Source organism: Emydura macquarii, unplaced genomic scaffold (genome assembly GCF_026122565.2).
Source record: "Emydura macquarii macquarii isolate MOO-44397 ecotype Brisbane River unplaced genomic scaffold, CSIRO-AGI_Emac_v2 contig_1876, whole genome shotgun sequence".
Taxonomy (NCBI): Eukaryota; Metazoa; Chordata; order Testudines; family Chelidae; genus Emydura; species Emydura macquarii.
In genome coordinates, this window is record NW_027132013.1 from 13,815,622 (window position 1) to 13,843,382 (window position 27,761).

General features: G+C 42.0%; 1 protein-coding gene across 1 annotated transcript; it reads right to left on the reverse strand.

Moving 5' to 3' along the window:
* Nucleotides 1-1,634: 1,634 nt before the first annotated feature.
* SPI1 (Spi-1 proto-oncogene) lies at nt 1,635-27,002 on the reverse strand. The gene is made up of 5 exons (XM_067557710.1): nt 26,631-27,002; nt 17,494-17,587; nt 9,823-10,010; nt 3,773-3,929; nt 1,635-2,447 (listed from the first exon to the last, which is right to left on the reverse strand). Exons 1-5 carry the CDS (start codon nt 26,673-26,675, stop codon nt 2,131-2,133), a joined length of 801 nt encoding a protein of 266 aa, XP_067413811.1. The 5' UTR covers nt 26,676-27,002; the 3' UTR covers nt 1,635-2,130.
* Between the last annotated feature and the right edge of the window lie 759 nt (nt 27,003-27,761).

Below are 27,761 nucleotides of genomic sequence, written 5' to 3' on the forward strand. Positions count from 1 at the left end.
AATTAGCACTGCACAGTTATGACATTAGTCTCTTCACTTCCCCAGTGGGACTGTTACTATAGACAAAATTGACTAATTTGGAATATAACTTTAAAGACTTAATCCTACAAGGTGCTGAGCATTCTCATCTCTCACAGGCCTCAATGAGACATGAGGCTGCTCAGTGCCTCACTGGATCAAGCTCTGAGAAACCAAAGTTACTTATTTGCCCATGTCTTCCTCATCCCCATGTTTGACAGTATATGTCACTGTTGAATACGTTTAAATAAGAACCAGACTCTTTTATCCAAGCTTTCAGTGTGGTCTGGGCCCATGAATGGTATGCACTATCTCTTCTAGCTTCTTAGAGACTTTTGTTACACTTTCCACCTATACAGTTTTTCCTATAATCATGCAAGGTGCGTGTTATATGATGTGAATATATACTATGAATCTTGTACAATACTCATGGACTCTTTGTCAAGGGCCCTCATGTATTTCAGGCTGTAGAAAAAATATTTGGTAGTCTGTAACTAGACTATTGTAATATATGTGCACAGGGGGGCGGAATAAAAGTTCACATGCTACCTTAACTGTGACATTTCCTAATTTTCAAATGCTTATCTAGAGCCATGAAATCTCAAAATTCTCCTAAAATGGGATTGTTTCGTTTGTTTGTTTATGGAATTCAGTAAAGCTAGTTAGTGCTTCCCAGTATTACTGACCCTTTGGGCCTAATCTTCCAGTACTTGCACTATGAAGTAATTTATATCTGTAGCGAGTTATTGTTAGTTTATTTTCTATTTTACAGTAGTGCCTAGAGGCCACAGTCAAGATCTAGGTGTAACTGTGCTAAGCACTGTAAAACACATAGTAAAAGGACAATCACTACCCAAAAGAGCTCACAATATAAATGAAAACAAGATGCAACAGTGGATGTAACAAACAATAGGAAAGAGAGAGAAGATGAGTGAAAGAGGAATAAAGGTTGGTCTACACTGAAAAGTACACTGTCATAGCTACAAAAAATCCACACCCCTTGAAAGACGTAGCTCTGCTGATCTAATCCTGGATGTAGAAGAATTCTTCCATCAACCTAGATACCACCTCTCAGGGAGGTGGATTACCTATGCCAACAGGCAAACCCTTCAGCTGCAGCACTGTAGATGTGTTGCCGTAATGTTTCAAGTACAGATAAACCCTGAGTGTAGACGTACCCCAACATGGGTTAACATAAGCCAAATATATTCAAAGCAATGTGTGGGTGTAAATTGCAACCATCAGTATAAATGAGTGGAAAATTCTGAATTGATAGTGTGTTATACCTACTTTGCACTTAATTTGTGCAGGTATAAATGATGATACAGCATGCATGGCAGTGGTGATTTGGGACTTTAGTGTTTGTGTTTTTCAGGTTCCTAGTGATTTGGGATTTTACAACCTCATACACTGTGATCCCCACTCACTTTTGTTTCATAGTCTGAAAATGCTGTCAGTGTTTCCAGGGAAACAAGAAGCCCAGGGAGACATAAAATGTGGATAAAGTACTGTAGTCTATTCTTCTCTATACCCAATTACCATACTTTGGATGATACTGTGTGAATGCAAGTGAGACTAGTTTGTAAAGCAACCATCCGTCATGCAAACACCAAGGCTTCATTATATCAAATTTTATTAAATATATACATGTTATTACTATTTAAACAGAATAGGTATTTTTCCAAGATCTGCAAACTTCTCTCTAGCTGTTGAGAGCTGCGGCAGAGCCTGTATTAATGCTAATTTAAAAGCTGTAAGCTAATGCAGTGTCACTGAGGATGACACAGCACTACCTTTGAAGGGCAAAACTTCATCAGCTGTATCCATTAATTACAACAATCAAACAAATATTTTCAGACAATAATATATTTATACATCTTTAAAATTTCCCAACTCTGTCCAGCTTGTTGGATGGAAGCAAAGAATTCTCTTATCTGTAGGATTCTCAAGTGCTGAAGAAGGGAATTCGTACCAGAGACATGTATGTTAAAAGCCCTGACAAGGTAGAGAAGTGGACACATGAAGCAAAGAAAAGATGCATCCGTCTCCTCTGCCAATATTCAGCCAGGGGGTCTTCATTTTTTGGCTTGCTCAGGGTCCCAAGGCCTGTGCTCAGTGAGAATAATGCTTCCTATCAGTGCCCCCCTTTCCCATTACCTCTCCACTAAACTGGTATGTCAGCTTCTTCTTGACCTTCTTGACTTCCCCCGTCTTCCCGTAGTTTCTCAATGCCCGTGCCATCTTCTGGTAGGTCATTTTCTTGCGGTTGCCTTTCTGAATGCCCCAGCGGTGTGCCAGTACCTCTTTGTGTTTGGAGGAGAACTGAAAAGTGCCCTTTTCCTTGTCCACCCACCAGATGCTGTCCTTCATCTCTCCACTTCGAAGAAGGTCCAGAAGGAATTGATACAGACGGATTTTCTTCTTGCTGCCTGTGTGAGGGTCAGAGAGAGAAGGCAATGGGGAGATAGCTTCATGGCTTCGAGTGTGTAATATGAAATGGGGGCACTTATACAGTTCATACTGTTGTTTTTGCTAACATGCTATTCACAGAAGTTCTTCAGTGTGCAACAGTTTTATAGAGAGAGATGATGCTAGGATGCAGTGTGGCCTGGTGCACTGTGCACAGGAATAAGAGCTAGGAACTCCTGAGATTTAGTCCCAGCCCCAACACTGGTTCATTCTGTGGTTTTGGGCAACTCAAGTGATTTAGTGTCTGATTTTTCAGGGGTGTTGAGCATCTATAGCTCCTATCAACTTCAAGTGAAGTTGTTAGTGCCCAGCTCTTATGAAAAATCAGACAACCTCACTGCCTCAGTTTTTCCATCTGTAAAATAGGGATAATACCTACCTTCCAATGGTGTTGCGAGGATTAAAACCAGTGCACTACTTTCAGCATATAAAACTCTATATTAATGTTATCTATTTCTTATTAGTGTAATAAATTATGTCTATACTGACGGCAGCAAAGTCGCTGCCATCAGATCAACCTATCTGGATCGATTGCGCAGTCAGTGAAGACCTGCTCAGTCGATCCAGAAGTCAGCTCTGGTAAACTATCCCCTCAAGTGGCGTAGCGCTACGTGTTCCCGTCAGCGCAGTGCAGTGAAGACGCCACGCAGAAGGGAAGCACAGCAGTCGACAGGAGTTATGCAAGCTACTCTGCGTAGCTTGCATAATTCCCGTCGACTGCTGCCAAATCGCCAGGTAAGTATAGACCAGGGCTTAGAATAGGTAGGGACAGGGGCCTAGGGCCCTGATCCAAAGTCCCCTGAAGTCTGTGGAAAGATTCCCATTAACTTCATTGGGTTTAGGATTAGGCCCTGGTAGAGGTGTGAAGGGCTTGTGATAGGAATCAAGTGTGAGTAACTAGCCAACACACTCTATTTATAGATTGCATAGAAGGGATGGGGAGTCAGTGAAGTGGAAGGGTGGGGACAGGTAAACTGGTCCAGAAAGCAGATGCAGAGGCAACAGAAGATCAACTTCTGGCAGCGAAAAGGACCAAGGGGTGACTGAGAGGCCAGACTCAGCAGAGCAGAGAAGATGGGTATACAAGGAGAGGTGAGATCAGAGAGATGGGGATGTGGCCACAAAGGTTTCAGGAGATAAGAAAGTGGGTGAGGAGCCAGAGGAAACTGAAGCTTCTGGGGGTGGGGGAAGGGGCAAAAACAGTTAATGCTACAATACCATCCATAAACATACCAACACAGTCTGCACACTTGTGGCTCAGTGCAGCCCCTCTGGGATTACTGACCTGGCTCTCCATGTATAATTCCAGCACCTGGGTCCACACCATCAGTCTCCCCATCTGATACCTCCAAAGTGGGGCTCTGCCTCTCCATATCCTCCTCATCAGAACTGGGTTGATGTGGAGAGGAGTACGGTAGGCACACTCGAGGCAAATAGGGGACCTGTAGGAAAGGGGAAGAATGGTGGGGGAAAGAGAGAGTGACAAAGTGAGGGGCACCAAGTGAAAAGGGGAGGTGTGAGAGAATAACAGAAAGGGAGGGAGAGAGTGACAGGTACATGAGATTATTTAAAATAATAGCTAGAGATTTAATTGCTATCACTTAACATAAATACTGCATGGTTTAAACTTATTGGGATGACAATCAACTTGAACAAAAACTGTCCTAAGCAATCTTGGTCCATTAAGAGAGGGAAGAGGAAGCAGTAGGAGACAGAAGCGGGTTCTAGTTTAGGCCTTGCACAGTCATATCACCTCTTTGTGCCTCGGTTTCCTCACCTGTACAAGGCAGATGATAATCCTCTCTAATCATGTCTACATGCTCATCACTGTGGTATCTTCCTTTCTGCTAGGAGTGTGGTGGTGGATATATTGCTTGTAAAGGAAATTCTTAAGAGGGATGTGGCAATAATATAAAGGATCTATTTTTCTGACAGGATGAGACTCCACCATTTTTCTACTGTGAAAACAGTATACTAATTTAACAGGTGTCTTTGGGTGACAGATTATTCCTGTGTGTGGGATTTGCTGGGATGAGTTTTCTCCAGATGAAGGATTCACAACAATCAACTTTAAATGAAAAAATGACATGGTAACTGTGATACAGTGGGGAAATACTGAAGCAGCACATTCCTTGGTGACTTCCTGGTCCCTGTTAACTCTCCCCAGTGCATGGCCACCCTCTTACAGGATCTTTTTCTAAGTAAGATTTTCTGGGGCAGCCCCTTTAAATTTGGCAGTTCTAAGCATTTATAGCCGTTTTAAAACTGGCTGCTGTTTGTTGTATCTTCCTCTTCTCTGTCTGGCAAGCATCTGTTACTATTCTGTCTTTCTTATTGCTGAAGAGATTGGGCACTGTGAGAAGGTACTAACATTGCAGGAGCATATCTAGCCTGGCTTGGGGCCAGCTGTCTCTGCTCCTCATCTGCTTTGAGGAGGGAGGATGCTCAACACTAAGGTGAGGTATGTATCACACTGGGTCACATTTTTCACCACTTAAGTGATGTTAAATGGCAGGAATCAGACCCTACCTGGCCATCTAAGAATTCCCCAGTGTAGGAGACCGCTCAGTTGGTGTAGAGCTGGTGCAGCCAGTTCCTATGCTAAAGGCCTGGTGTTGGGGGCATGTCAAGGACAGGGTATTGATACAGTCAGATCTGCTCTGCCAATACTCAACTGGCATTTGGTCCCTTGGGGATCAAAACCAGCTGGCATGAGTGAGTGCCATCCTTTACATCAGGGCTGGAGCAGATGGATCTTGGGAATGAGAGAGCTGCTTTTTGACTGCCACCTCCACCCCTTATGCCAAGCAGATCTCTGGATAGGAGAAAATGTGAGCCACCATCTCCTCCTGCTTTGTGACAGTGAGGTCATGGGGTACATTACATCCTCCTGTGAATCACATGGAAGTCAGGCAGGCAAGATACAGAGATCATGCAAGAGGTTAGCAATAAGGAAACCTGTACTCTGCCACCAATGGAGGGACATTGCTGTGTGAGTCCAGATGGTGCAGGGGGTAAGGGAGTAAGAAGGTCACTTCTTCCACTTCCCCAAAAACAGCCTCTTGAACAACTCTCCCTTCCCTCCAGGACTGTGTGGGAGAAAGGTGTTCTGCATATGACTCCCTCAGTGCAGAGTGAGGTGCTGAGTGGGGCAGTGCATGGTCCGTTCATGACTCACAGGGCCCAGTTTGGAGCCAGGCACTGAATGACGGGTGCTTTTCTGATGAGTCTCAAACCATCCTGACATGTCCCAATAAGGAATTTGCAAGTGGATTGGTTGAAGGCTGAAGTGGCTGGCGGTTAGTGAGTTGGCAGATTGGCTGGAGGCGAGCATAGCAGGAAGGGCCGTGATTGGGTAAGAGTGTGTGTAAGTTTCCTGTCAGATGTCCCAGAATGAAACTCCAAACCTCACCACAGAGTCACCTTAAGTGTTTTACAGTTGAACAAGCTGCAGCCTCAGGGATTGGAAGGAAGGGAGAAATGGTGGCTGGGGGGGAAGGGAGATGAGCAGGTGGGTGGTGTCTCTTAGGGGAGAGAAATGGGGAATAATGCCTCTGGAGGGAGAAGGGAAAGGTGGTTGATGAGTGTAGTACCTTCCAGGGGGAAAGAGGACAAGGCAAAGCCTCTGGAGGTTGGGGAAGATAGCATGGGATGGTGCTGTGGGGGAGGAAGGATGAATGGTGCCTTGAGAAAGGGGAAGAGAGAAGGTGTGGATCGTGCTTCAGGAGTCTGAATGAGTTTCTCCCATACTATATATATTTTCCATATCTGCTGTATTTTTGGTAACACTTATTGCACCAGCGTGTGAAATTCAGTATATGTGATATGTACAATGTCCTGAAAATATTACACAATGAGTCACATTGTTCCTGTTGGCGTGCTTGCGGAGGCAGATGATTAATGCAATCGTGGCGAGGGGAGGACGTAGAAACTGTTGGCTACTTTCCACACACTGCTGCTACCTCAGGATTGCTGCTCTTTATTTGTTTTTCCTCTGTCCACTCTTCTTCTTTCCTTCTCCTTCCACATAGCCTGTCCTTGTTCCCATAGTGTTGTCTGCTGAGAATTGTTATGAGCAAGCTAGGAAAACTTTCTCAAGAAAACCTGTCCAAGGACAATCTGGATCTCAAATTTGGCCTCACAAGATAATGGGACTGCTTTAATTTTTTTTGGTAGCTAACTTCTTGTATCTCCCTCCCTCAATAACAAACTACTGCTTTGATCTTACATGGCAGCCCTGAGTGTAGTCAGTGATTAGCGCATTCAGCATGAGGATGAAAGTTTGCCTCCTGCTTCTGTTTCCTTGAAAATGCCTGGTAATAGTATGATGACTGCTGTCTGCACCAGCACATAGGGGGATTGAACCACAGCCCTCAGCACTAAATGCATGAGCTACTATAGCTAGACCTAACACACTCTAGCTGGGGGCTGTAACACTCATAGTCTCTGCACAGAGGGAGACCTGTAACCTACATCACCAATGGGTTACAGCTGCACCCCAGACTACCCTTTGGGGAGAATATAGAAATGTAAGGCTCAAAGGGACATTGAGAAGTCATCAAGTCCATCCCCCTGCGCTGAGACAGGACCAAGTAAACCTAGACCATCCTGACCGGTGTTTGTCCAACTAGTTATTAAAAACCTCCAGTGATGGGGATTCCCTTGGGAAGTCTATTTCAGAAATTAACTACCCTTGTACTTACAAAGCTTTTTCTGAACATCTAACCTAAATCTCCCGTGCTGCAGATTAAGCCCATTACTTCTTGTCCTACCATCAGTGGACATGTTGATCACAATCCTCTTTATAACAGCCCTTAACATATTTGAAGACCGGTCCCTCCTCAGTCTGTTTTTCTCAAGACTAAACATGCCCATTGTTTTTTTTTTGGGGGGGGAGGGGGGGAGGGGTGTTAACCTCCCCTCAGGTCAGGTTCTAAAACTTTTATAATTTTTGTTGCTGTCCTCTGGACTCTCTCCAATTTATCCACATCTTTCGTAAAGTATGGCTCCCAGAACTAGACACAGTACTCCAGCTGAGGCCTCACCAGTGCCAAGTGCAGCAGGGTAATTATCTCCCCTGTCTTACATATGACATTCCTGTTATTACACCCTAGAATTATATTAGCCTTTTTCACAACTGCATCACCTTGCTGATTCACATTCAATTTGTGATCCACTATAACCCCCAGACCCTTTTCAGCAGTACGACCATCTAGCCATTTATTCCCAATCCTGTAGCTATGCATTTGATTTTTTTTCCTTCCTAAAGTGTAGTACTTTGCATTTGTCTTTACTGAATTTCATCTTGTGATTTCAGACCAATTCTCTAATTTGTCAAGGTCATTTTGAATTTTAATAATTTCCTCCAAAGTGCTTGCAACCCATCCCAGCTTGATGTCTGGAGATTTTATATGTCTACTCTCCACTCCATTAGCCAAGTCATTAATAAAAATATTGAATATGCCAGGTCAAAGACTGACTCCTGCAGGACCAACAAACCATTAATAACTACTTATTTGAGTTCAGTTTTTCAACCAGTTGTGTACCTTATAGTAATTTCATCTAGACCACATTCCCCTAGTTTCCTTATGAGAATGTCATGTAGGGCTGTGTCAAAAGCCTTACTAAAATTAAGGTATCACCCTTACTGCTTCCTCCCTATCCACTAGCCTGGTAACTCTGTCAAAGAAGGCTATTAGGTTGATTTGACATGGTTTGTTCTTGAAAAAATCCATGTTGGCTATTCCTTGCACCCTATTAACTAGTAAGTGCTTACATATTGATTGTTTGTTAATTTTTTCCAGTATCTTTCTGGGTATTGAAGTTAGGCTGACTAGTTTATAATTTGCTGAGTTTTCTTTGTTCCCCTTTTTAAAGGCAGCTACTATATTTGCCTTTCTCCAGTCATCTGGGACCTCACGCATCCTCCATGAGTTTTCAAAGATAATTGCTAAGGGTTCTGAGATTGTTTCAGCTAGTTCCCTAAGTACCCTAGGATGATTTTCATCAGGCCCTGCCATCTTGAATAGATCTAACTTGTCTAAATATTGTAGACAATGTTCTTTCCCTGTTTTGGCTTGCATGGATGGAATTAGCCCTCTGACCTCTGTCCTGAAATGCCAGACAAGGTGTGGATGGGTGAGTGGAACAAAGCAATAAGACAGGCAAAATCTCCTTCTCTGCTGACCTTCAGTGATGTTTACAAAGAAACCAGAGTGGGGTCAATATTCATTCTCAGCCTTGGGTTGGACAAAATGGTCAGTCGCTGCACTTCATCAATTTGCCTAAATGCTGGGATAGGAACAGCTTGAAGCTACCCACAGAGTGGTGTCCTGGGCATTTTTCCCTGTCTTTTTGTCAGTACCTGATTCTGTTTGTTTGCATCTGCACCCTATACTCTACATTTCACATACTATTGTTGACTCTTTGCTGCGTGGTAGATTTTGGGGCTTTGCAGTGGATGAATTTCCTGTTGGAAGAGAAATTAGCCACATAGACTCAGGGTATTTTCTCCTAGTCTATTTAATTAAAACAATATACATGCACAAATCCTATTTACTCTGAACATTAATGGCAAAAATTGCTAAGGGGTTTCCATGAATTATGTAATGCATTAGGGAGTGGGTGGGTCCTTAATTTTGCATCTTTGTTTTAGTGTTATGAAGTGTTACAAGGGGTGGATGTCTTGAAAATCACCAAAAATGTGTTTTGTAATTTATGGTCAGCCATAAACTGCAATTCCATCTGCAAAACCTCAGCTAAGACACCATTGTGTCCAGCTCTATAGAACTGCCTAACAGTGAGAGCTTCCGGGGTCTGTGGCTTTTGGAGCAACCTGACAGATAGACTGCATTACAGTCAGGGACCTCAGGGTTGGCAGCTCCAGGGCAACTTGCCAAGCAGACTGCCCAGAGCTGGGGCTCCATTTCCATTTGTGGAGAATTTTGAAATATTTGATTTTTGTTGTTGATGATGTTCCCAATTGGAATGAAACCAAATATCAAAATCCTCTATGAAACAGAATTTCCCTTTCTCCACACAGCTCTAAAATCATGTTGCTTTTAGCAGTGAAGAGACAGCCTGTGAATTGCCATCCAGACGTGTGCGTGACCTACACTTCTCCTTAGTGACTGCCTTGGTGTGGTTGCTGTAGCCAGCCCTTCTGTGGGACTCTAGGCCAGGCTTTCTGTTTAACCCTTTCCTTACAGAGCTTTATATCAAGATCTATTACTCATATCATGCATTTCACTAACACCTTTGGCTCAGTCTCTGATGTCTCTTGCTCCTTGCTCTTTACTGTCACCCTAAATTCTGTGCAAAAGGTGATAACCATACCTGGTGGTTGAGGCCAATATGTGTGGCTGGGAGCCCCGAGTCTAGGACATGCATCTGCTCAATCTCCATGTGCCTGTAGAGTTGTTGCAGTTGGGGAGGCTGTACACTCTGGAGTTCTGTAAAGTGGTTGTCCCCAAAGCTCTCAAACTCACTGTGCATGTGGTGTGGGTGATACTCCCAGTAATGGTCTAAAGGAAATAAGAACAATTCTCTGTTAATATAGAGGTTAGAAATGTGCAGCATTCATCAAACCTTTTCATTCCCTCTCCCCCCATCCTCCCCCGACACACACACACATTGACCAAACCCCTAAATAACACCCTCCATACATCCTCCTGCCTGTGAACAACTTCTCCTCATCTCTAAGATGGCCTTGGGGGGGGCCAATCATCCTATGGCAACTTTCTGTAGGAGATACCATCAGACCAGAACCTGATAGGTTTCAAAGGGAATATATGTTGCAGAAATGGTAAATGCTGACCCTTTGCTCTCTGGACGAAAGGTAAAGTTGCTCCTTCTCGGGCCCAGTCAATCTTTTAATTTCATCCCTGGGCTAGGATATTCCACAATTCTTTCTTGCCTCTAAGTGGCATCACAGTCTTCCTCACTATGGGGTGGGGTGGAGAGAAAAAATTCTACAGATTGCTCCCCACAAATAATCTTTTCCATTTTCCACTTGCCCCTATCACATCCATATGTTGCTGAAAGAACACGGTGTACTGCTAGATTCTTCATGTAACCATGCCTCACTATGCCACTCAGACACAAAGGCATGTACAGAATCTTACAAGATGAGATGAGGGAAAGGGAGCCATTGATGAGTCCTGTTTATTTTGTTGTACAGTGGGCCTAAGTTTTGAGGCATGCTACCCTCATTTCTGTAGCATGGCAGTGCTAAATTCTGTGGCACATTGTTTGATGGTTTCACTGTTCTAGTTGACCATGGCTGTCACAGGAGATCGTGGTCATAGTGAAAGAGGCAATCTCTCTGGTACCTAGGGCCAATTCCATGGAGGGCTTTCAAAATCAGAACACTAATTTTGAATTGGATTCTGAATTTACTGGTGAGCCAATGCAAAGATCAGAGCCCCAGGATGATGTGTTCAAAGCAACATGTGCTGGTATGGCAGAGGAGAAGCAGGCTTTTTTTTGGGTATGTCTACGGTGCAATTGCAGGGTGTTATTGCAGCTCAAGTAGATGTACCCAAGCTAGCTTGGGTCTGGGAGAAGTGAAGCCTCGACAGCACATGCTTCAGTGCAGGCTGCATAAGCCCACCTGGAACTCTGGGAAATTACTCAAGGGGCAAGCAGGTGATGCTGCAGCTTCACTGCTCCAGGACCTAAGCAAGCTACATTAAAGCTAGCTCAGGTATGTCCACTTCAGCTGCAATCACACCCTGCCATTGCAGTGTACACAGACCCTTCGTCTCCTTTGTGACAGTGGCAAAGGTCTGTAGAAATTCTTTGTCTGAGTCTGTTTGTAGCAAATCATTTTTTCCACCCGAACTTGTTTTCTTCCCTCTATTTTTTCTATCACAGATCATCCATGTCAATATGTGTGGGAGAGGATGTTTGGGATTCTACAGCAATAGTCAGGGAGTGGTTGTATTGCCTCACTAATTCTACTCGTTGGCCTCTTTTGTTGCGTAGCAAGGTTTGGAATTTGGCAAGGTCCAACAGTTTACAAATTTTCAGAGGGGAAACATGATGGCGGTTGTTTCTTGCCTTGCAGTGTGAGAGCGTTTTGTTTTGTACCTAGAAGAGGAAGTGGTCTGAGCAGGACATAGGCTAGTTCTTGCCATTTTTTTCAGGTTTAGATCTAGCCTCAGAATCCAGACAAGGGTACGATGGACTGTGTGAGAGTGCGAGTCCATAGGCTACCTAAGGTGGAATGTTCCAACAGGAGGATTTGGGCTTTCATATCAGAGGCTTATTTGTCTAACTAGGAGATTACGCCTTTTGTTTTCACATGCATACTTAGCCACAGTGATCGTTTCACCAGTCTAGATTGTCACAAAATGCTCTACCTAGGATTTACCATGGATGTTCCAATTGATCCAACAGGCAGCAGCCCACCATTAGGGTTACAAACTGGTAAGAGCATATTATAACAGTGCTCTGCACTGGCCCCCCAGCCTGTTCTTGATCCGCTTCCAGGTTCTAGTGTTAATCTTTAAAAACCCCTCAATAGGCTGGGGTTGGCTATTTTTAAAGACCATTTCTCAGCAACCCAATGTAACAACTAAGATTAGTGGAGATTGTAATTGACAGACAGACTCCAGAGTGAAACTCTCTGAGGCTAGGGGCTGGGTGTCCTCAGTGGCAGGTCATCATCTGTGGAATTTCCCACCATCAGTAACCATGCCTGCCAAAGAGGTAACGAGTTATGCTTCATACATGTGTAGCCTTTGTAGTCTTCATTTCTAAATAGGAACATTGTGCATGCCTCCCAGCAGGCTGCCTTGAATCCTTCCATAGCCATTTTTCATACCAGTTGTTCCTTCTGTACTTCAGGATGTCTCTTCATTTCTTGGAATTCATGTCAAAGCCTCTGCTACCTCCAGAACTTCCTTGTTGAGGCTTTTCTTGACTTTTAGAATGTTATTAATTCCCACCCCTGCTAATCACTGTCACAACTGGCCTATTCAACACTGAACTCCTCCATTTTTATTTGGATTCTGTTACTGAAGCACTATAAGAAAGTAGTTGCAAGTCAAACATGATGATGATGATAATTATGCACCATCGCAGGAGTTACCACACTGACCACATGCCACAGATAGGTAACAAACCTGTACCATGTCATAAGTTACTGTAACACAATACTGTACCCAAGTGTGCATAATATTGTTCCCATATATGCAACAGCCCTTGTGAAGGGAGGATAGTCCCTATTTCTCTTTAGTGGATTATTTATCAATCAGTTCTGCACTTCAGAAAAACTTTCTTAATCTAATATATTTTAGTGAGGTTAAAAGATAAATCCCCATGTCTGTCGCCAAGTATCTCTACAATCAGAGCATTCAGGTGTTCATAGGTATGCTATACCACATCAGCACTGCGTACCAGAAGATGTGGAATTATAAATATCCACCTCTGCAGATACTATTATTATCAGTTTGAGTTGGAGCTCTTTTTCTTTTAAGTTCTTTGTAGGTTTGAATTTGGTAATGAGGTGTAGTAGTTCCCTATTGTTCAGAAAGATGCAAAGGTGGAGAGAGGGAGAAGAAAGGGGAGAAACACTCAGAAAATGAAAGTGTCTACTTTGTGGCTCAAGGACAATGTCAGTAAAAGCCAAGTTGTATCTGCACTCTGAAGTAATTCTGAGAAATTTCATGTGAAGTGAAAGAGGATGTGAGAAAAGTCTCTGTTGTAGACACATGGAGACCATATTTGTTTTGGTCTTTTATGTAGTGAAAGGTTAAAGGAAGGACAATGATGAGCCCTGAACTCATTGTCTTTGCACACCCAGAGGATGTTGGCATGCTGGGATGCAATAATTGACCTAAAGGCTTTGATATTCATGGCAGATATGATGGCTTTAGTCCAGGATTAGAAAACATAGCTGAACCTCTCTAACGTCCTTCATCCCAGAGGAGTTGACATTCTCTTGCCTTTGCTTGGTGAACAATAGCTAGACAACCAGGAGGATGGAAAGTGGGCTACAGAAAAGTATCTGTTAATAAAGGGGGGTCATTGTGTTTTGCTCTTCTCAAAAAACAAATGAGCAAAAAACTAAAAGGAAATGAGGGAAAATACTGAGTGGTTCTACAAAATATATTTCTGATTCTCTGCAGAACCATTCCCCTGCCCAGAGAAATACCATGTTTCTCAAGTAATGCAGCCTTGTCTATAAGTATAGACAATCTCATTACTTTTCATTTGACTAAGTAACAAACCTGATCATTCCAGTAATGCCAAGCATTCAAAAATCATGAGTCAGCCCCCTCAAATCACGAGGTTTAAAAAATATGTATACTTTGGGTTTTGTTTTTATTAATTGCCTTCTGGCTCCTGAGCTTTTAGGACTCGTGTTTTAACCTTTTCTCTGCAACTATGAGTGCTATAAACTTTTTTAAAAGTGAAACATGAGATTCTTATGTAATCAAATTCTTTCAGGACCTGGAGCTTTAAGAAAAACACAGAATAACATGAAATGGCAATAAAATATGAAATCATGAGCATTGACAACACTTTAATTCTCTCTCACAAACTTAGTGGTCTCCCCTCTGCTCAGCAACAATTTAATCACAGAGACAGAGCTACAGTGAAGTCTCATATTACAAAGGATGTGTCTACACTTCGAAAGGGGGAGGGTGATTCCCAGCTTGAGGAGACATACTCAGGCTAGCTCTCATTGAGCTAACACACTAAATATAGTGTCGCCGCCATGGTGTGAGCGACAGGACAGGCTAGCCATCCCTAATAAAATATCCATCCAAGATCCTAGGCACGAACTTGGGGCAGTTAGCCCATCCCACAGTTTGTGCCACCATAGCTATGATCTATTTTTAGCATGGTAGCTCAATGAGAACTAGGGTGTCTCCTTGAGCTGGGAATCACACCTCCAGCTCGAAGTGTAGACGTGCTCTAAGACTGCGTCAGTCTTACAAAACGTGCTACACAATACTTGCTGGCTTAGTAAAGTATTAGAAAAATAAGTAATAATTATTTTGCTGTAGCCCCAACTTTAGAAGTTTCCTGCTCAACATGATCACACCACGGCTTTCCTGAGGATTTTGAAGAAGCCAAGTGATGTATTTTTAGAATACTTCTTAACCTGAATGGACTCATCACAACTCTGTCCATCCCTATTAATCTGTTCTTGCATTTTATCATGTCCACACCTTTTTCACTCCATCAGTACCACTAGCCCTGACTCCTTGTTTGTCCATTTATCCCACAACCATCTTTGCACTTTCCTACACACCACTCCTGACACATAAAACACACCCCTTAAAGTAGCTTGTAAGGACTCTTTCTTCTGCTTCTTCACATCCCTCCTCAAGACCCATCACTTCTGCAATGCCTACAAGAAATTAGCCAACTTGGGGATGGCTGATTTTTATAGGAAAAAGCAAAAAGAGTTGATTTGTATGTTTTATTTCTCTCCTATACCTCTTGTTTCCTGCTTGTTGTCTTAGACTGTGAGTAATTCAGGGGAGGGATTGTGGCTTATATGTTTGAACAATGTGTGGTAAACTGCCGGTGCTACCATAACGCAAATACATAATAATTTATGTTGAATGTGTGTTGGGATTCTGAGATATTGTTCCCATGTAACTTCCTGTAGTAGGAGAACTGAAACCCAGCTACTTGTGTTGGAGACTTTGCATTGTTGCCAACATTTAGAAAAGTTTAGCAAGGGGCAAATGTCCATACAAACTGGGGGCCTTAGGGCCCTGATTCAGAAAAGCACTTAAGTATGTACTTAAATCCTGTTGAGTTCATTGGGACTTGAGCACATTCTGAAAGTTAAGATGTGCTTACGTGATTTGCAGAATTGGGGCCCAGGTCCTCCGCCGTTGGAAGGGGTGAGTGTATGGCAGGGGCGGTGTGTGTGTGCACACACATGCATGCATTCTGGTGAGTGTGAGGACTTTTAAAATATTAACTACTTAATTGTCTCAGCTATTCACTGCAATAGATGAGTATAATCCTCATTTTGCAGATGTGGAAACTGAGGCACAGAACAGTTAAGGTGAATAATTTCAAATTTGGGTGGATAAAGTAAAACACCTGAATTTGCATCTCTGGATTTAAGCATCTAGCTTTAGGCACTCAAATTTGACTGTTTTGACCAATATGACTTGACAAAGGCTATAGTGGTAGTTGGGTCAAGATAGAATTACTCCCTTACTCTGTCCCTTATTTAGTGTGCAAGTAGGAATTTCATATCTGGTCTGTGAATATAATGTAAAGAGCAGATTCAGGAAGATTTTTTTAATTAAATGTTCCAGGTATGAGAAAAGCCTCTTCAGAAACTTGCTGCCCTGTGCTATCACTCTTATTAGCCATAGTACATTGTGCTGTGAATTTGTTAGATCTCTTAAATTAAGCAGGGATGGGCTGATTACTATGTGAATGGGAACCTTCCGGGGAAATTCCAGGAACTGCTATGAGTGGTAAGTAGGGATGCTTTTCTCTTTTAGTTAGTACTGACTGTGATGTTTCAGCATGGTGCTGGTGAGATGCTGTGCTGCCGAAGATGTAGTTGACTTCTGAGTGAGTTCTGAGCTCAATGCCCCAGAACACTTGAAAATACTTAAAAAAAAAAAAAAATAGCTATCAAAAATGAAATATTTTGTATTAATATTTAACTGTGGTTTGTTTCATATAATAATGAAGGATCAGTAGAGATGTGCTAAGTTAGTGTTCACTGCAACTAGGAAAATGGTCACACTTTCAGATGATACGGACTAAACTGTTTCCTGCATTCATCACGTTAATGTTGTCAAAAGAGTACATATTTGGTTCAGCTCAAACAACTAATGAGATCTTAATCCACCAGAGCAAAACACAGGTTTAATTCTGATGGGATTTTTAAAATATAGGAATCCACCAAATTAAATCCTAGCCAAAACATCAACAGGCCCTCTACGCTAAAGAAACACACCAAAACACAGGTCTAATTCAACATTAATTGGATATCCCTTGTATAAATTGAAACAGCAGACTAATGCTATGTCTACACTACAGCCTATGTTAGTAAAATTTATGTTGCTCAGGGGTGTGAATATTCCATCCCCCTGAGTGACATATGTTACACCAACATCAACGTTTGTGTGCACAGCACTATGTTGGTGGGAGAGCTTCTTCTGTTGACATAGCTTATGCCACTCATGGAGGTGGGGTTTTTTAATGCCAATGGGAGAGCTCTCTCCCATTGGCATAGAGTGTCTTCACCACACACATTGCAGTGATGTAGCTGTATCAGTGCAGCTGTGCCACTGCAACACTGTACGTATAGACTGGCCTTTCATATGTTTCAGAGTAAACCAGTTTCCATACTATCAGTTGTAAGATAAAGAGAAAAGGCAGGTGTAAACAGATTTAAAAAGAGGCAATTTCTCAGGGTCTGGAAGAGGGTGAAAGTTTCAGGTAGATGGGACAGCAACCAGGAAAGGTCAAGATGGAAGAGTGGGTTATGTGGGGTTGAAGATGGTCAAGAACTCAGAGAAATACATTTGAGATTGAAGAGGCAAACTCAATAGTTAGAATTGAAGTCAGGGGTGAGGTAGAGATGGAAGTGAGGTTAGAGAAGTAGGGTAGAACAAATCCATGTCCATGGAGAGTTCTGAAACCAAGTGAATTAGTTTGATTTGGATTGAGTGATAGATAGAAAGGAAATGGAGATCATTTAAAAAAGATGATGTGATCCCACCTTCTGAGGCAAGAATGTAGTCTGGCTGCAACATTCTAGACCTCCTGGAAGCTCTATGTACCATTTCAATGCCTTGTGAAGTTCTTTTATAGACGCATATGATATAGGTGCTAGACTGCAACAGTGTCATTGTGTTGGATGAATAGATATGGTTACTAATTTGAAAATGCATGTATTTACTCCATATACCATACATGGCATCTTTGCTTCCTTCCTGAATGCCCTAAATCACTCTTCTCCAGTATCCTAAGATATAGCATGCTTCAAGGAGATTTTTTTAAACTTACCACCGTGACTCTCTCCATCACTGTTGAGATATGGGTAATAGTCATGGGGCTGACGGTAGAGGTCTGGCTCATAGGATACCATGTCTTCTGAGGGCTGCAGAGAGAGGAGGAATGGTTAGGCCCGAGAGCCTTTCACAATTATTTAGATCAGTCAGGCACAGGCAGGACAGGGGGATGCCAAAGAATTATTTGTCAAGCAGGGGCTGGGGAGAGGAGGGTCTTCAAAAGTTATTATTTTATTAGCAGGGAATAAGGAAAAAATAGAAACCCTTTTTTGCAGGCTGCTTTTTAAGTTCACTTCCAGGAAGCCAATGGGAAATGAGTTTGCTGCTATCTATGCAGTAGACAAAGAGATCCCATTCAGCCTACATACTCCTTTGGCTAGAAATTGGAAAGAAAATTCAGGACTCGTATAATGTTTTAGGTAGGAAAGGTGTGATTTTAGAAACCAAACACAGGCCATGATGCTGTGCTACCAGCACAGGTAACAGCATGTATGTCTCCTTTTCCCTAGTATTAGCAGACATCCACTCTCCTTCCTCCTCCACGTCATCAGTGCAAGCAGACACCTGCCTTTAATGCTGGGTCTGGGTGCTTGTGGGTGATCTGGGTGAATGGTGCTGAGGTTTGTGACTGCTAGTGGGTGGTGATGCTGGGACTAGAAGACTGAAACACTTCATTTCTGATCACTTGTCCAGGACCAGCATTCAGAAAAGTTCACTGGTGCTGTACTGTTCTCCCTGAAGTGTTTCTGTCCTCTGGAAAATCCCAAACATTGGACACTACAGTGTGCATATCATCATAAGATATTTTTAATAAATTTGATGGTGCTTAATATTAGTTATGCATAACTCAATTGCTTCACCAGACTTTAAAAAAATTAATCTTTCTCTCCCTGCTAGTTCTCACTCCCAGCTCTATCTAAGAGATCCCTGGAGTTTAGGCTGCTGCTGACATCACAAGCAGTTCCCATTTCCACATTCAAGAAAAGCAACAACAGTGCAATGAGGTTCAATGGACTTTGTTAATCTTTTGTCCAATTAACTTTGTTGTAGTAGTTTCTGTCTGTGGAAACAGGAAATTCTTACAATGTCAGGTACAACAAATAACCTCTCAGGGTATGTCTATATTGACGGCGGCAAAGTCGCCGCCGTCAGATCGGTCTTTCTGGATCGATTGAGCGGTCAGTGTAGACCTGCTCAATTGATCAGGAAGTCGATGCAGTAAATCCACCCCCTCAAGTGGCGTAGTGCTGTGTCAACCGGAACGCGGTTCCCGTTGGCACAGTGCGGTGAAGACAGCGCACAGAAGGGAAGCACAGCAGTCGAACTTCCAGGTAAATGTAGACCAGGGCTCAGACTCTGCTGGAAGAGGAAATTACAGTTTGGAGATAAATATAAACATTTCTGTAATTTTTTCTTATCCTGAGATGTTTTGCATAATTAACATTCAAAAGCAACCCAAATATTGAAAATAATGTATAAATTAGATAACACTCATACTTTTAAGACATCATCATTCCAATTAATATCTTGTTTCTACATTCTGACCTCTTCCCCCAACCTGAGATATTTGGGCTACACTTCTCTTTGTGCAAATGCCACAGGCTTTTCAGACTTGTCCACATCTCTTCTGCTAGATTCTCTACCTCTAACAGTGCAGAGTGGCTGCTCAGTGATCCCACTTACCTATTTCAATCCTGGTTTTTAAATCAAATTTTGGAGCCGCAGTGATCAATATCCTTTCCCCCATTCTCTCCTCTCTCCCTTAGGTGGCTGAAATTTCAGGGGTTTTGGTCCCCAAATGGGAACTCCCTGCCAAACTCCTTCCCTTGTTTGTTTTCCCTCCTCCATCATGGCAGAGGAGACCAAACGAAACAAGGAGACCTTCTCAGGAGCTACAAAGAAGGATGTCTGCCATAATTCCTCCCAGCCCATGTACTCCTTGCGATGGACAGGGAAAGGGGCTTAAAGTCTGGACTTGGCTTGGTGAGGCCTATGCATCCCTCTCAAACCAGCCAAGTCTCCCCAGAACTGGCTATCTTTGCTGATCATGCACTCTTCAGAAGTAAATCCAAAAATCTCCCCAAACTCACCTACCCACAATTCAATTCAATCCAAGGGAAAAGTTCCAGGGTCTCATCCCAGGTTTTTAAGTAGGTAATTGAATCACTTTACAAAAAGCCTTGCATTTTTTCTGACTCTCCTTATCGCCAAAAAGTAGCTCTGGAGTCCTACGGCTGTCTCTCTATGCTTCCTCCTCTCTAATTATGTATCTGATAATGTGTACTGGGGCTCAGGAGCTCCCTTCCATGCCAGCTGACTAAGATCCAAAAGAGAACATCAGCCTGAAAGGAAGCAACTGCTCAAAGGGTTGATGACCACCACCTCACAAGAAACCCCACAAGACCAAAAAAAAAAAAAAAACCAGGAAAAAGCCAAAAATTGTTCCAGATCCTCATCTCCAGCCATGAGATTTATCTCCTCCCTTGAAGAAAGGGGTATTCTTAGCTTTGGATTATGATAAAACCAAGCTAGAGAAGCAGGACCGATTCTCTTTCTCACTCCCCCCCCCAGATTTGTTTGAAAACATGGGGAGTAAGGTGATGGCTGCCATTAAGATCCAGCCACAAAAAGAAGATGAGCAGGCTTGCACATGGGAGAGAGATTTCCCATTGAAAACTGGAACAGAATTTGCCTTTCCCAATTGATTACTCCTTCAAAGGTGTCAGTAGGGAGGAGTGTGAAACTCACAACAAAGGGGAAAGGGTGAGATGGCAAAGCACTGAAATGCTACAGGGTCCTAGAACCCAAAGACTCTTTTTCTCCATGGTCAGCGCAACAGTGGCACTCCTGGAAAAGGATGTGGTAATTCCCATTGAGAGGGATTTCTTTCCAAAGGAAAAATGGGATTGAAAGATAAAAGAGAACCTTATAAGGGACTTTAAAGTTTCTTCAGTATCTCACTGGTAATCGTGTTTTGTTAGCACCATCTGTTAGAATGTTCTGATGCGATGACCTGAAAAGCCACAATTTGCAGAACCAAGCTGAATTAAAAACAATATTAAAGAGGCAGAGAGATCACAGCCATGGCCTTATGGAATCCATAGAACTAACTTGTTGGCCAGTGAATAATTTATTCAAAGCAAATCTTCTATTCCTCAAAATTCTCAGGCAGGACTGTTCAGGAAAAGCTTGATAAGGTGGTAGCTAACAACAAGGACAAGCAAAAGTACTAGTAAAGTCCAAGAAGGACTGTAGGTCCTCATATGGGCAGACGCTGTATCCTCAAACAAAGGTACCAGAGAAAGGACTCCTCTTATTGGAAGGGTAAGACCTGGTTCCAGAATAGTGAAGGGAGGCCCAGATCATAGAATAAGTCCAACTCCTCCTTCCAGGTCAGTATGACTGCAACAGAACCTGCCTCCATCCAGAAATAGGCCTAAAGGGCAGTATATACCACTTCTCAGATTTCAGATAGGTGGGTACAGGACAGAGTACAGCATAGATACTCTTTGGTCCTCCTGATTTCTTCTCCACATCCTTTTTTTTTTATGCCCTCTCCAACTACAAATGATCAGAAACATCAAATAATTCTGATTTCTCACACCTCCAACAGCTAGTGGTATTAATGCTCTCTCAAAACAAAAAGTGCTGAGTGAATTCTATTTTCTTCATAGTGAAAAAAAAAATCAGGATACTGGTCTGTCTTAAAGCTCAAGAGGCTGACCAGGTTGATAATGTTCTGAATTGATCTTCTAGCTTCCACTGTCTTTGCAACTTCCCTCACTGTATTTCATTTCCATATACATGCAGCCTAGTTACAATCACGTCAGGAAGAATTTCTGAAATCTCTTCTTAGAAGACATGAGCCTTACTGCTTCCTTATGGTCATTGGTAACCACCATTAACTCTTTTCCCCCTCTTTACCGCATAACTCATAAGAAATAATTCTTACTTTTTTTGATAGAAACTTCAGCACCCAAAAGAAAAAGTATAGCACATGCTAGTTATGTGAAATGCAGTTAAAATATACCTTCGTAATACAGATCCTTTCAGGAAAACATCTATGTGTTTTCTTTCATCCCAAAATCTGAGTCTGAAAGCATCCCAATGCTCCATAGCTAGATGGTTCAAGTGCTGTATCATTGAAACATATTCAGCCACATATAAACAAGTTCCAGAAAGGGTTAGAGGCCATTCAACACATTCCACAGCAGCATCCTGTACAGAAAGGGCATCAGCCACCGCAGAGGAAATCTGTAAAGCTGCCACCTGTCATCCATAAAAAGTTTTATAAAGCATAACAAACTTCATATTCATTATCTCCGAAGAAGCATCCCTTGACAGGAAGGCCAAGCAGTGGCCCCAAAATAGATAAATACTACCAGTTTTAGATAAGGGAGAAAACTTTCTTCTTTCCTACTTGCTTCCCCTTCCCTAATATTTTTCCTTACTTCTTGTGATGCCCCAAATTTGGGTGTGAGGTGAGGACATAGAAAATGTGTTACCTGATGATTTCTGCTGTGGGGCTGACCTATCCTCCATGGCTTCCACAAAAGAGAACTCCAAAGTCATGTGGAGAAGTCTGAGCTGCTATCAGTATTTATAGGAAGAAAGACCCAGGGCAAATGTCTGATGGGGCAAGAGGTCAGTTCCAGAAAGATAATCATGAATAGCAAACTTTCCATATTCCCCCGTTTCAGTATGATTTTCAGCAGCCAATGGTCTCTCAAACTCCTACAGCTAAAAATGAATGATTCTCCTATCTGAAAGTGAGTATTACAAATTCAGTACAATTACAGAGTCATCCAGCATTGGTTCTAGCTGCACAGAGTTTTGAGACATAGCCAACTGAAATCCAAATCATAAATGAAGTGGAAGTAAACAGGCCAGAGAGTAACCAGAATAATATGATTTTAAAGTCTAAAAAGTTTAAAAACCACCAGGACTAGAAAAAATTGGGTGCTTAAAAGTTAGACACCTAACTAAAAGTGACTTGATTATCATTCTCAAATCTAACTGTCTTCAGTTGGTGCTTAGTACCTCTAAAAATCAGGCTTCTTTTATTTAGGTGCCTAAATATGGATTTAAATGCCGAGATTTTAGACACCCTATTCTCCCGTGTGGTTTATTGGCCTTCCTTACTGGTCATTGCATTCTTGGACAAAGAAAAAAATATCATTATTAATTCTTGCATCCGATGCATCCTATGCCAGTCTGTTCCTCAAAAGGACTTTAAAATGTAACCTCCTATCACCAATGTATCTAAGTAGGTTCTCTCAGCTGCATGGGTGGGATGGCTGATCTGTGAAGATCTATAATAAATTTATGGCAATTTCTCTTTTCTCTCTCCTTTTCCTTGATGATCTCTGTTATAGTAAACCTGAATGTTTTTATCCATCCTTCATAGAATCCATCTCAAAGATCCCTGTTAAGTTTCTGCTTTAGGTTTCATTAAACCTCTTCTCCCATTGACCCCACCATGTGCTCCTGTGGCATTTTGGCCTCTTAGGGTGACCACATGTCCTGATTTTATAGGGACAGTAATGATATTTGGGGCTTTATTATATATAGGTGCCTATTACCCCCAACGCCCATCCTGATTTTTCACACTTGCTATCTGGTGACCCTGTGACTCCCTAGCACCACACACTTTGGTCTAGCCCCATCTTGTGGAGCCCCCCCCCCCCCCCCCCCTACCATGCACATATTTTGCCATGTACTTTAAGCCATTATTACTTCCATGATACACATTGATCAGAAAGCTTTTTACAGACAGGAAACAAAAGAGCAGCATATGTTACTTTTTAGTCATGTAATTGATTTTAATTGAAGTGTATTATGGTGATTCCTTGCCCTCTGAGGAAGGGTGACAGAAAGTTTTGCTAGGAACTGATTGTGCTTTGAAGCTGGCTTCCTTTCCTACATGCCCTGAACTACAGTACCTTTTCCGAGACCATCTTTCAACCTCAAGCAAGTGTTCGGCAAACACACAAATCAAATATGTCATTGGCATTATTAAAGGGAGGATTGCCCCATCCTACTCCTTTGCTCTGCAAATCTAGACTAAACTACTGTAGCAAGAAAAGAGCTGCAAAGCTATTTGGACAGAGTTTAGATGACACAAGTTGAAATGAGTTGCATCTGGTCCAACTGAATTCCAAATAATAGTCTGAATATGTTTTTCTAAAATTTTGTCATATGGTTCAATCAGATTGTAAATTTAAAAAATTTTTTTTTTGCCCTGGTGTGTGATTCAGAAACATGACTTCCCATGATGTGTCCATGATATGCAGCTGAGACTAGTTTTATGCCCAAACTCAATCATATTTCCTTGGAAAAATTTACGAAATAACTCTTTTAGAAAGGATGGGGGAAATCATGTTAACCTCTTCACTCCATAGGCCATATCAGCCTCAGTGGCCCCCACAGGAAATGCAGGTGTGCTGGACATGTTGTTAATGGAAGATTTCTTTCCCATCTCAAAATTTCACACCAAAGCTGTTGGTTCCACAAGCAGCTCCTCAGGGATTCTCAGGCATCTCAGGGCAGCACTAGTTAGAGGGTTTACGTTATAGAGCCTTCTGCCTGGGTGTTAAAGTGGCTAAATCATGAAGTGCACTACAGGAGATTTGCCCCCACTTTACAGGATTTTTCCCATTGCCTCTTCCACATTAATTGTTTAACCTCCAAAGAACAAAGCCGTGACTTTTAAGCCATATTTAACCAGCACTTTCCAAACCAAGCCTAATGGTTTCCTAGCAGAACCAGGAGGAAGGCAGTTACAGACACACCCTCAACTGAAAGGGGAGGCACAGAAGAGGGAAGTGTCATTTCACAGAAACCCTATCTATCTCTATAAACAGCTAATGTCTGTCCCCTGAAGAGTCCCAGTGGGCACAGCCACTTACAGTGAAGCAGTGTGGGCTCAAATTGTTGGTCCCCAAAGCACCTACATTCAAAACAAAATTTAAAATGTTGGGAAATTACAAAGTTATCTATTGAACATTTTTAATCATATAAATCAGGAAAAAAATTGTTCTGTCAGGTGCTTCAATAAGATGTGATTCTATTTCCAGTACAAATAGTCTCTCCTCTGGACAGAGTGTAGCTAGAACTCTGATCTGAAAGGATTAACAAAGAAGATTAGACTAATGAGCAGATGGTGTTGAATTTTCATTCACTCCACTCCTGAAATTTGAGAGTGGAAGGAAGACTCCTGAGAAAGAAGGTTATAGGTGAATGAGACCCTTAGAACAGTCAGGAACACCCCCCTCTTTTTTCCCCTCAGACTTCAGGGGAAGATTGGGTCAGTTTTTGTAGCAATGCTTGTGAGAGAATTCAAAATTGTGGCATGGCCCCAAAACAAGCCTGAAGAGTAATTTAGGGAGAACAGTGGAAATCTCAGTACTCATTCCATTCACTCAAATACTTTTCAAATTATGATCCTGACAGAGTCGCAGACAGACTCACTGGGCTACGATGCATGCAACATGGGACACAAAATATATATATATAGTGGGCTTTCTGCATCTGTGAGGCAGCTATTGGATGATTCCATGGTCTCCAGTCTGAGAAATGTTGCAATAATCTGTGAGGAGAGAGAGATTCTACTGCAGTTGCACTCGTTTTGCTATCATGGATGCCAACAACTGACAACAATTAAGAGGGGTATATTTTTGGAGGATAGGTAAGGAGATGGGAGATGGCAAAGAGAAAACATGGTACACATTTTGCTAAAGTATCTTTGGGGCTGTACTGTCTCCTAACTGAATACACATGGCATGTAAGTAAAGCATGTGCCAAATAAAATCCCCTCATTTGTCTTCTCTGGAGCTTATATAGAGTTAGCAAATGTACCCAGGGCCATCATCCCCCCCATTATGCTTCAGAGACTCCCCATTACAAAGCTGCTGTTTCTGAACAGAAGGTTGGTGAAATAGCTTTCTTAATAAACAAAGCTATTGAAGTCCATGGTCTCTAGTCTGAGAAATGTTGCAATAGTCTATGAAGAGAGAGATCCTACTGCAGTCACACACATTTTACTATCAACATGGATGCCAACAACTGACAGCAATTAAGAGGGATATCTTTTTGGGCAATAGGAGGGCAATGGGTGATGACACAGAGAAAATATGGTACAAATTTTGTCAAACTAAGTGTCCCTGGGGCTATACTGTCTCCTAACTGAGTACACATGGCATGTACAGTAAAGCATGTGCCAAGTAAAATCTTTTCATTTTACTTCTCTGGAGCTTATATAGAGTTAACAAGTGTACCCAGGGCCATCACCCAGGACCCATTCTACTTCAGAGACTCCCCATTATAAAGCTGGTGTTTCTGAACAACAGACTGATGAGACAACTTTCTTAATAAACAATAACCCCTGAGTTAATTACTTTAAATTAAGAGTTGACAGTATAACAAAGCTTTAAAGCAAAAGGAACAGAAAAGTCCAATAATCACTTGTAAAAAGCAGTTTGTGTCTGGAAAAAAATGTAGAGACTTAGTTGAGGTTTTATCTTGAACTGTTCGGCTGAATTTTTATAGTCCAAAAAAGGAAAGTTTTCAACCCCATTATACACAGACAGGTGGGGTGAAGTATGAGAAATTTAGAGTTATGTCAAAGACACACATTTCACTTGTGTTTAAGATAAAAATCTCAAAATATACTAGAATCTTGTCCCTGCAAATAGCAAGCAGCCGTGGAGTTTCCAGAATCTAAAACCAGCACTTAGCCGCTTTTCTCTCGCAGACTGGCAGATATTTTAAATATATAAAATTATGTTTAAGTATATAGATTATAAATAATTACAACCTCAGACAAAACCCAGCTTTATACCGCAAAGCCAACTTTGGAGAAAAGTTTTACTGTCATCCATAAAATACAAAAATACTATGAAATTAATCAGTGTAAACAACTGAAGATCAAAACCTGTACAAGTTCAGAGAACAAACATTAACTTCCATTCATTAGAAAACTTGTCTTTTTATACATTGACCTGAGCCCAACTTTCAAGCATTACATACAAATACAGACAAAAGGAGAGGCATTTTCAAATAGTAAATTCTAATTTGCTTTTTTTTGTTGCTGAACCCAATGAGCCATATTTGCAATTAACCCCATATACTCACAGGGGAAATGAGGGGAAATCCTTCCATTTTGCAAGCTTGCAACATTCAGCCAACTTCTTAGTGAATTTTTCTAATTTCAATTTTCAAACATCCAGAATAACTGACCTTAAAAATCGCATTAAAAAAACCCCAACATAACACAACAAAAGTGAGATCCTTGGACTCCTTGAAGTCCCCTTGCTGTGATGGATCTCAGGATAGAAGGGCCCTAATTGGCTTTCATACTTTTCTGTAATAGGTTTTGAGGTGAGAACCTTCCCTAGACTTATCTGAAGTTCCTGATTTTATCAAATGTCTGTAGAAGAGAGATAGTCTTTGGACTGTATCAGCTCAGCATGACATCACAACAGCCTTAGACCCAGTTTGCATAAATCTCATTTCAAGGGGTTGTGGTGCTGTAACAGGAAGTCTGTCACCAGCTAGATCTGCTGTAGGCAGGTGCTTACTACATAACCAACAGCGCAGAGCGCAGTCCAGACACCAGTAAACAAGCATACTGTTGTAGTGTTTTTTATTGATTGTAAGAGAATTGAATGCTTTCATACAAGTAGAGTTTGAAGCACAGTGATGTCACTGCTCTCTGGTTTAATGCAGTGACACAGGCCTGAATTAGTGACTGCCTATGATGGTAAATGGCATGAGCCTACATTAATGGTAGCCCTGTCCTGGAGTGATTCAGCAACATGTCTCAGTGTCCATGCTCCCTCTCTGGGAGCATATGGTCTAAGTTTGTTCAAAAGACTGAAGAAGCCCATTGGCACTGCTTAATAATTGTTTCTAATATGGAGTTAAGTGAGTCATTGAAAGCTGTTAAGATCCTTCATATGTTTCCTTGAGGTCTCCGAACTTTTTGGACTTTGGAAAGGGAAATCACATGGGCAGTCCTCTCCCTTAGAAGAGTGCATTTAGTGGGGAGTGGAGAAGTGTCGCTTTTTGGGTACATCTACACTGCAAAAAAAAGACCTGTGGCAGCAAGTCTCAGAGCTCAGGTCAACTGACCTGGGCTCACACTACGGGCTAAAAATAGCAGTGTAGATATTCAGGCTCAAGCTGGAGCCCAGGCTCTGAAACTCAGTGAGGTGGGTGTACCTTTGTGTAGAGGTAAGGAAGAATCTGAAGATTCAGATCCTG

Bases quoted from the DNA above. Each gene is read 5' to 3' on its own strand.
- SPI1 (XM_067557710.1), bottom strand. From the start codon at position 26,675: ATGTTGCAAGCTTGCAAAATGGAAGGATTTCCCCTCATTTCCCCT. The intron at 17,588-26,630 runs GTGAGTATATGG...CTCTCTCTGCAG, and splicing joins GATTTCCCCTCATTTCCCCT to CCCTCAGAAGACATGGTATC. The intron at 10,011-17,493 runs GTAAGTTTAAAA...TATTTCCTTTAG, and splicing joins TGATGGAGAGAGTCACGGTG to ACCATTACTGGGAGTATCAC.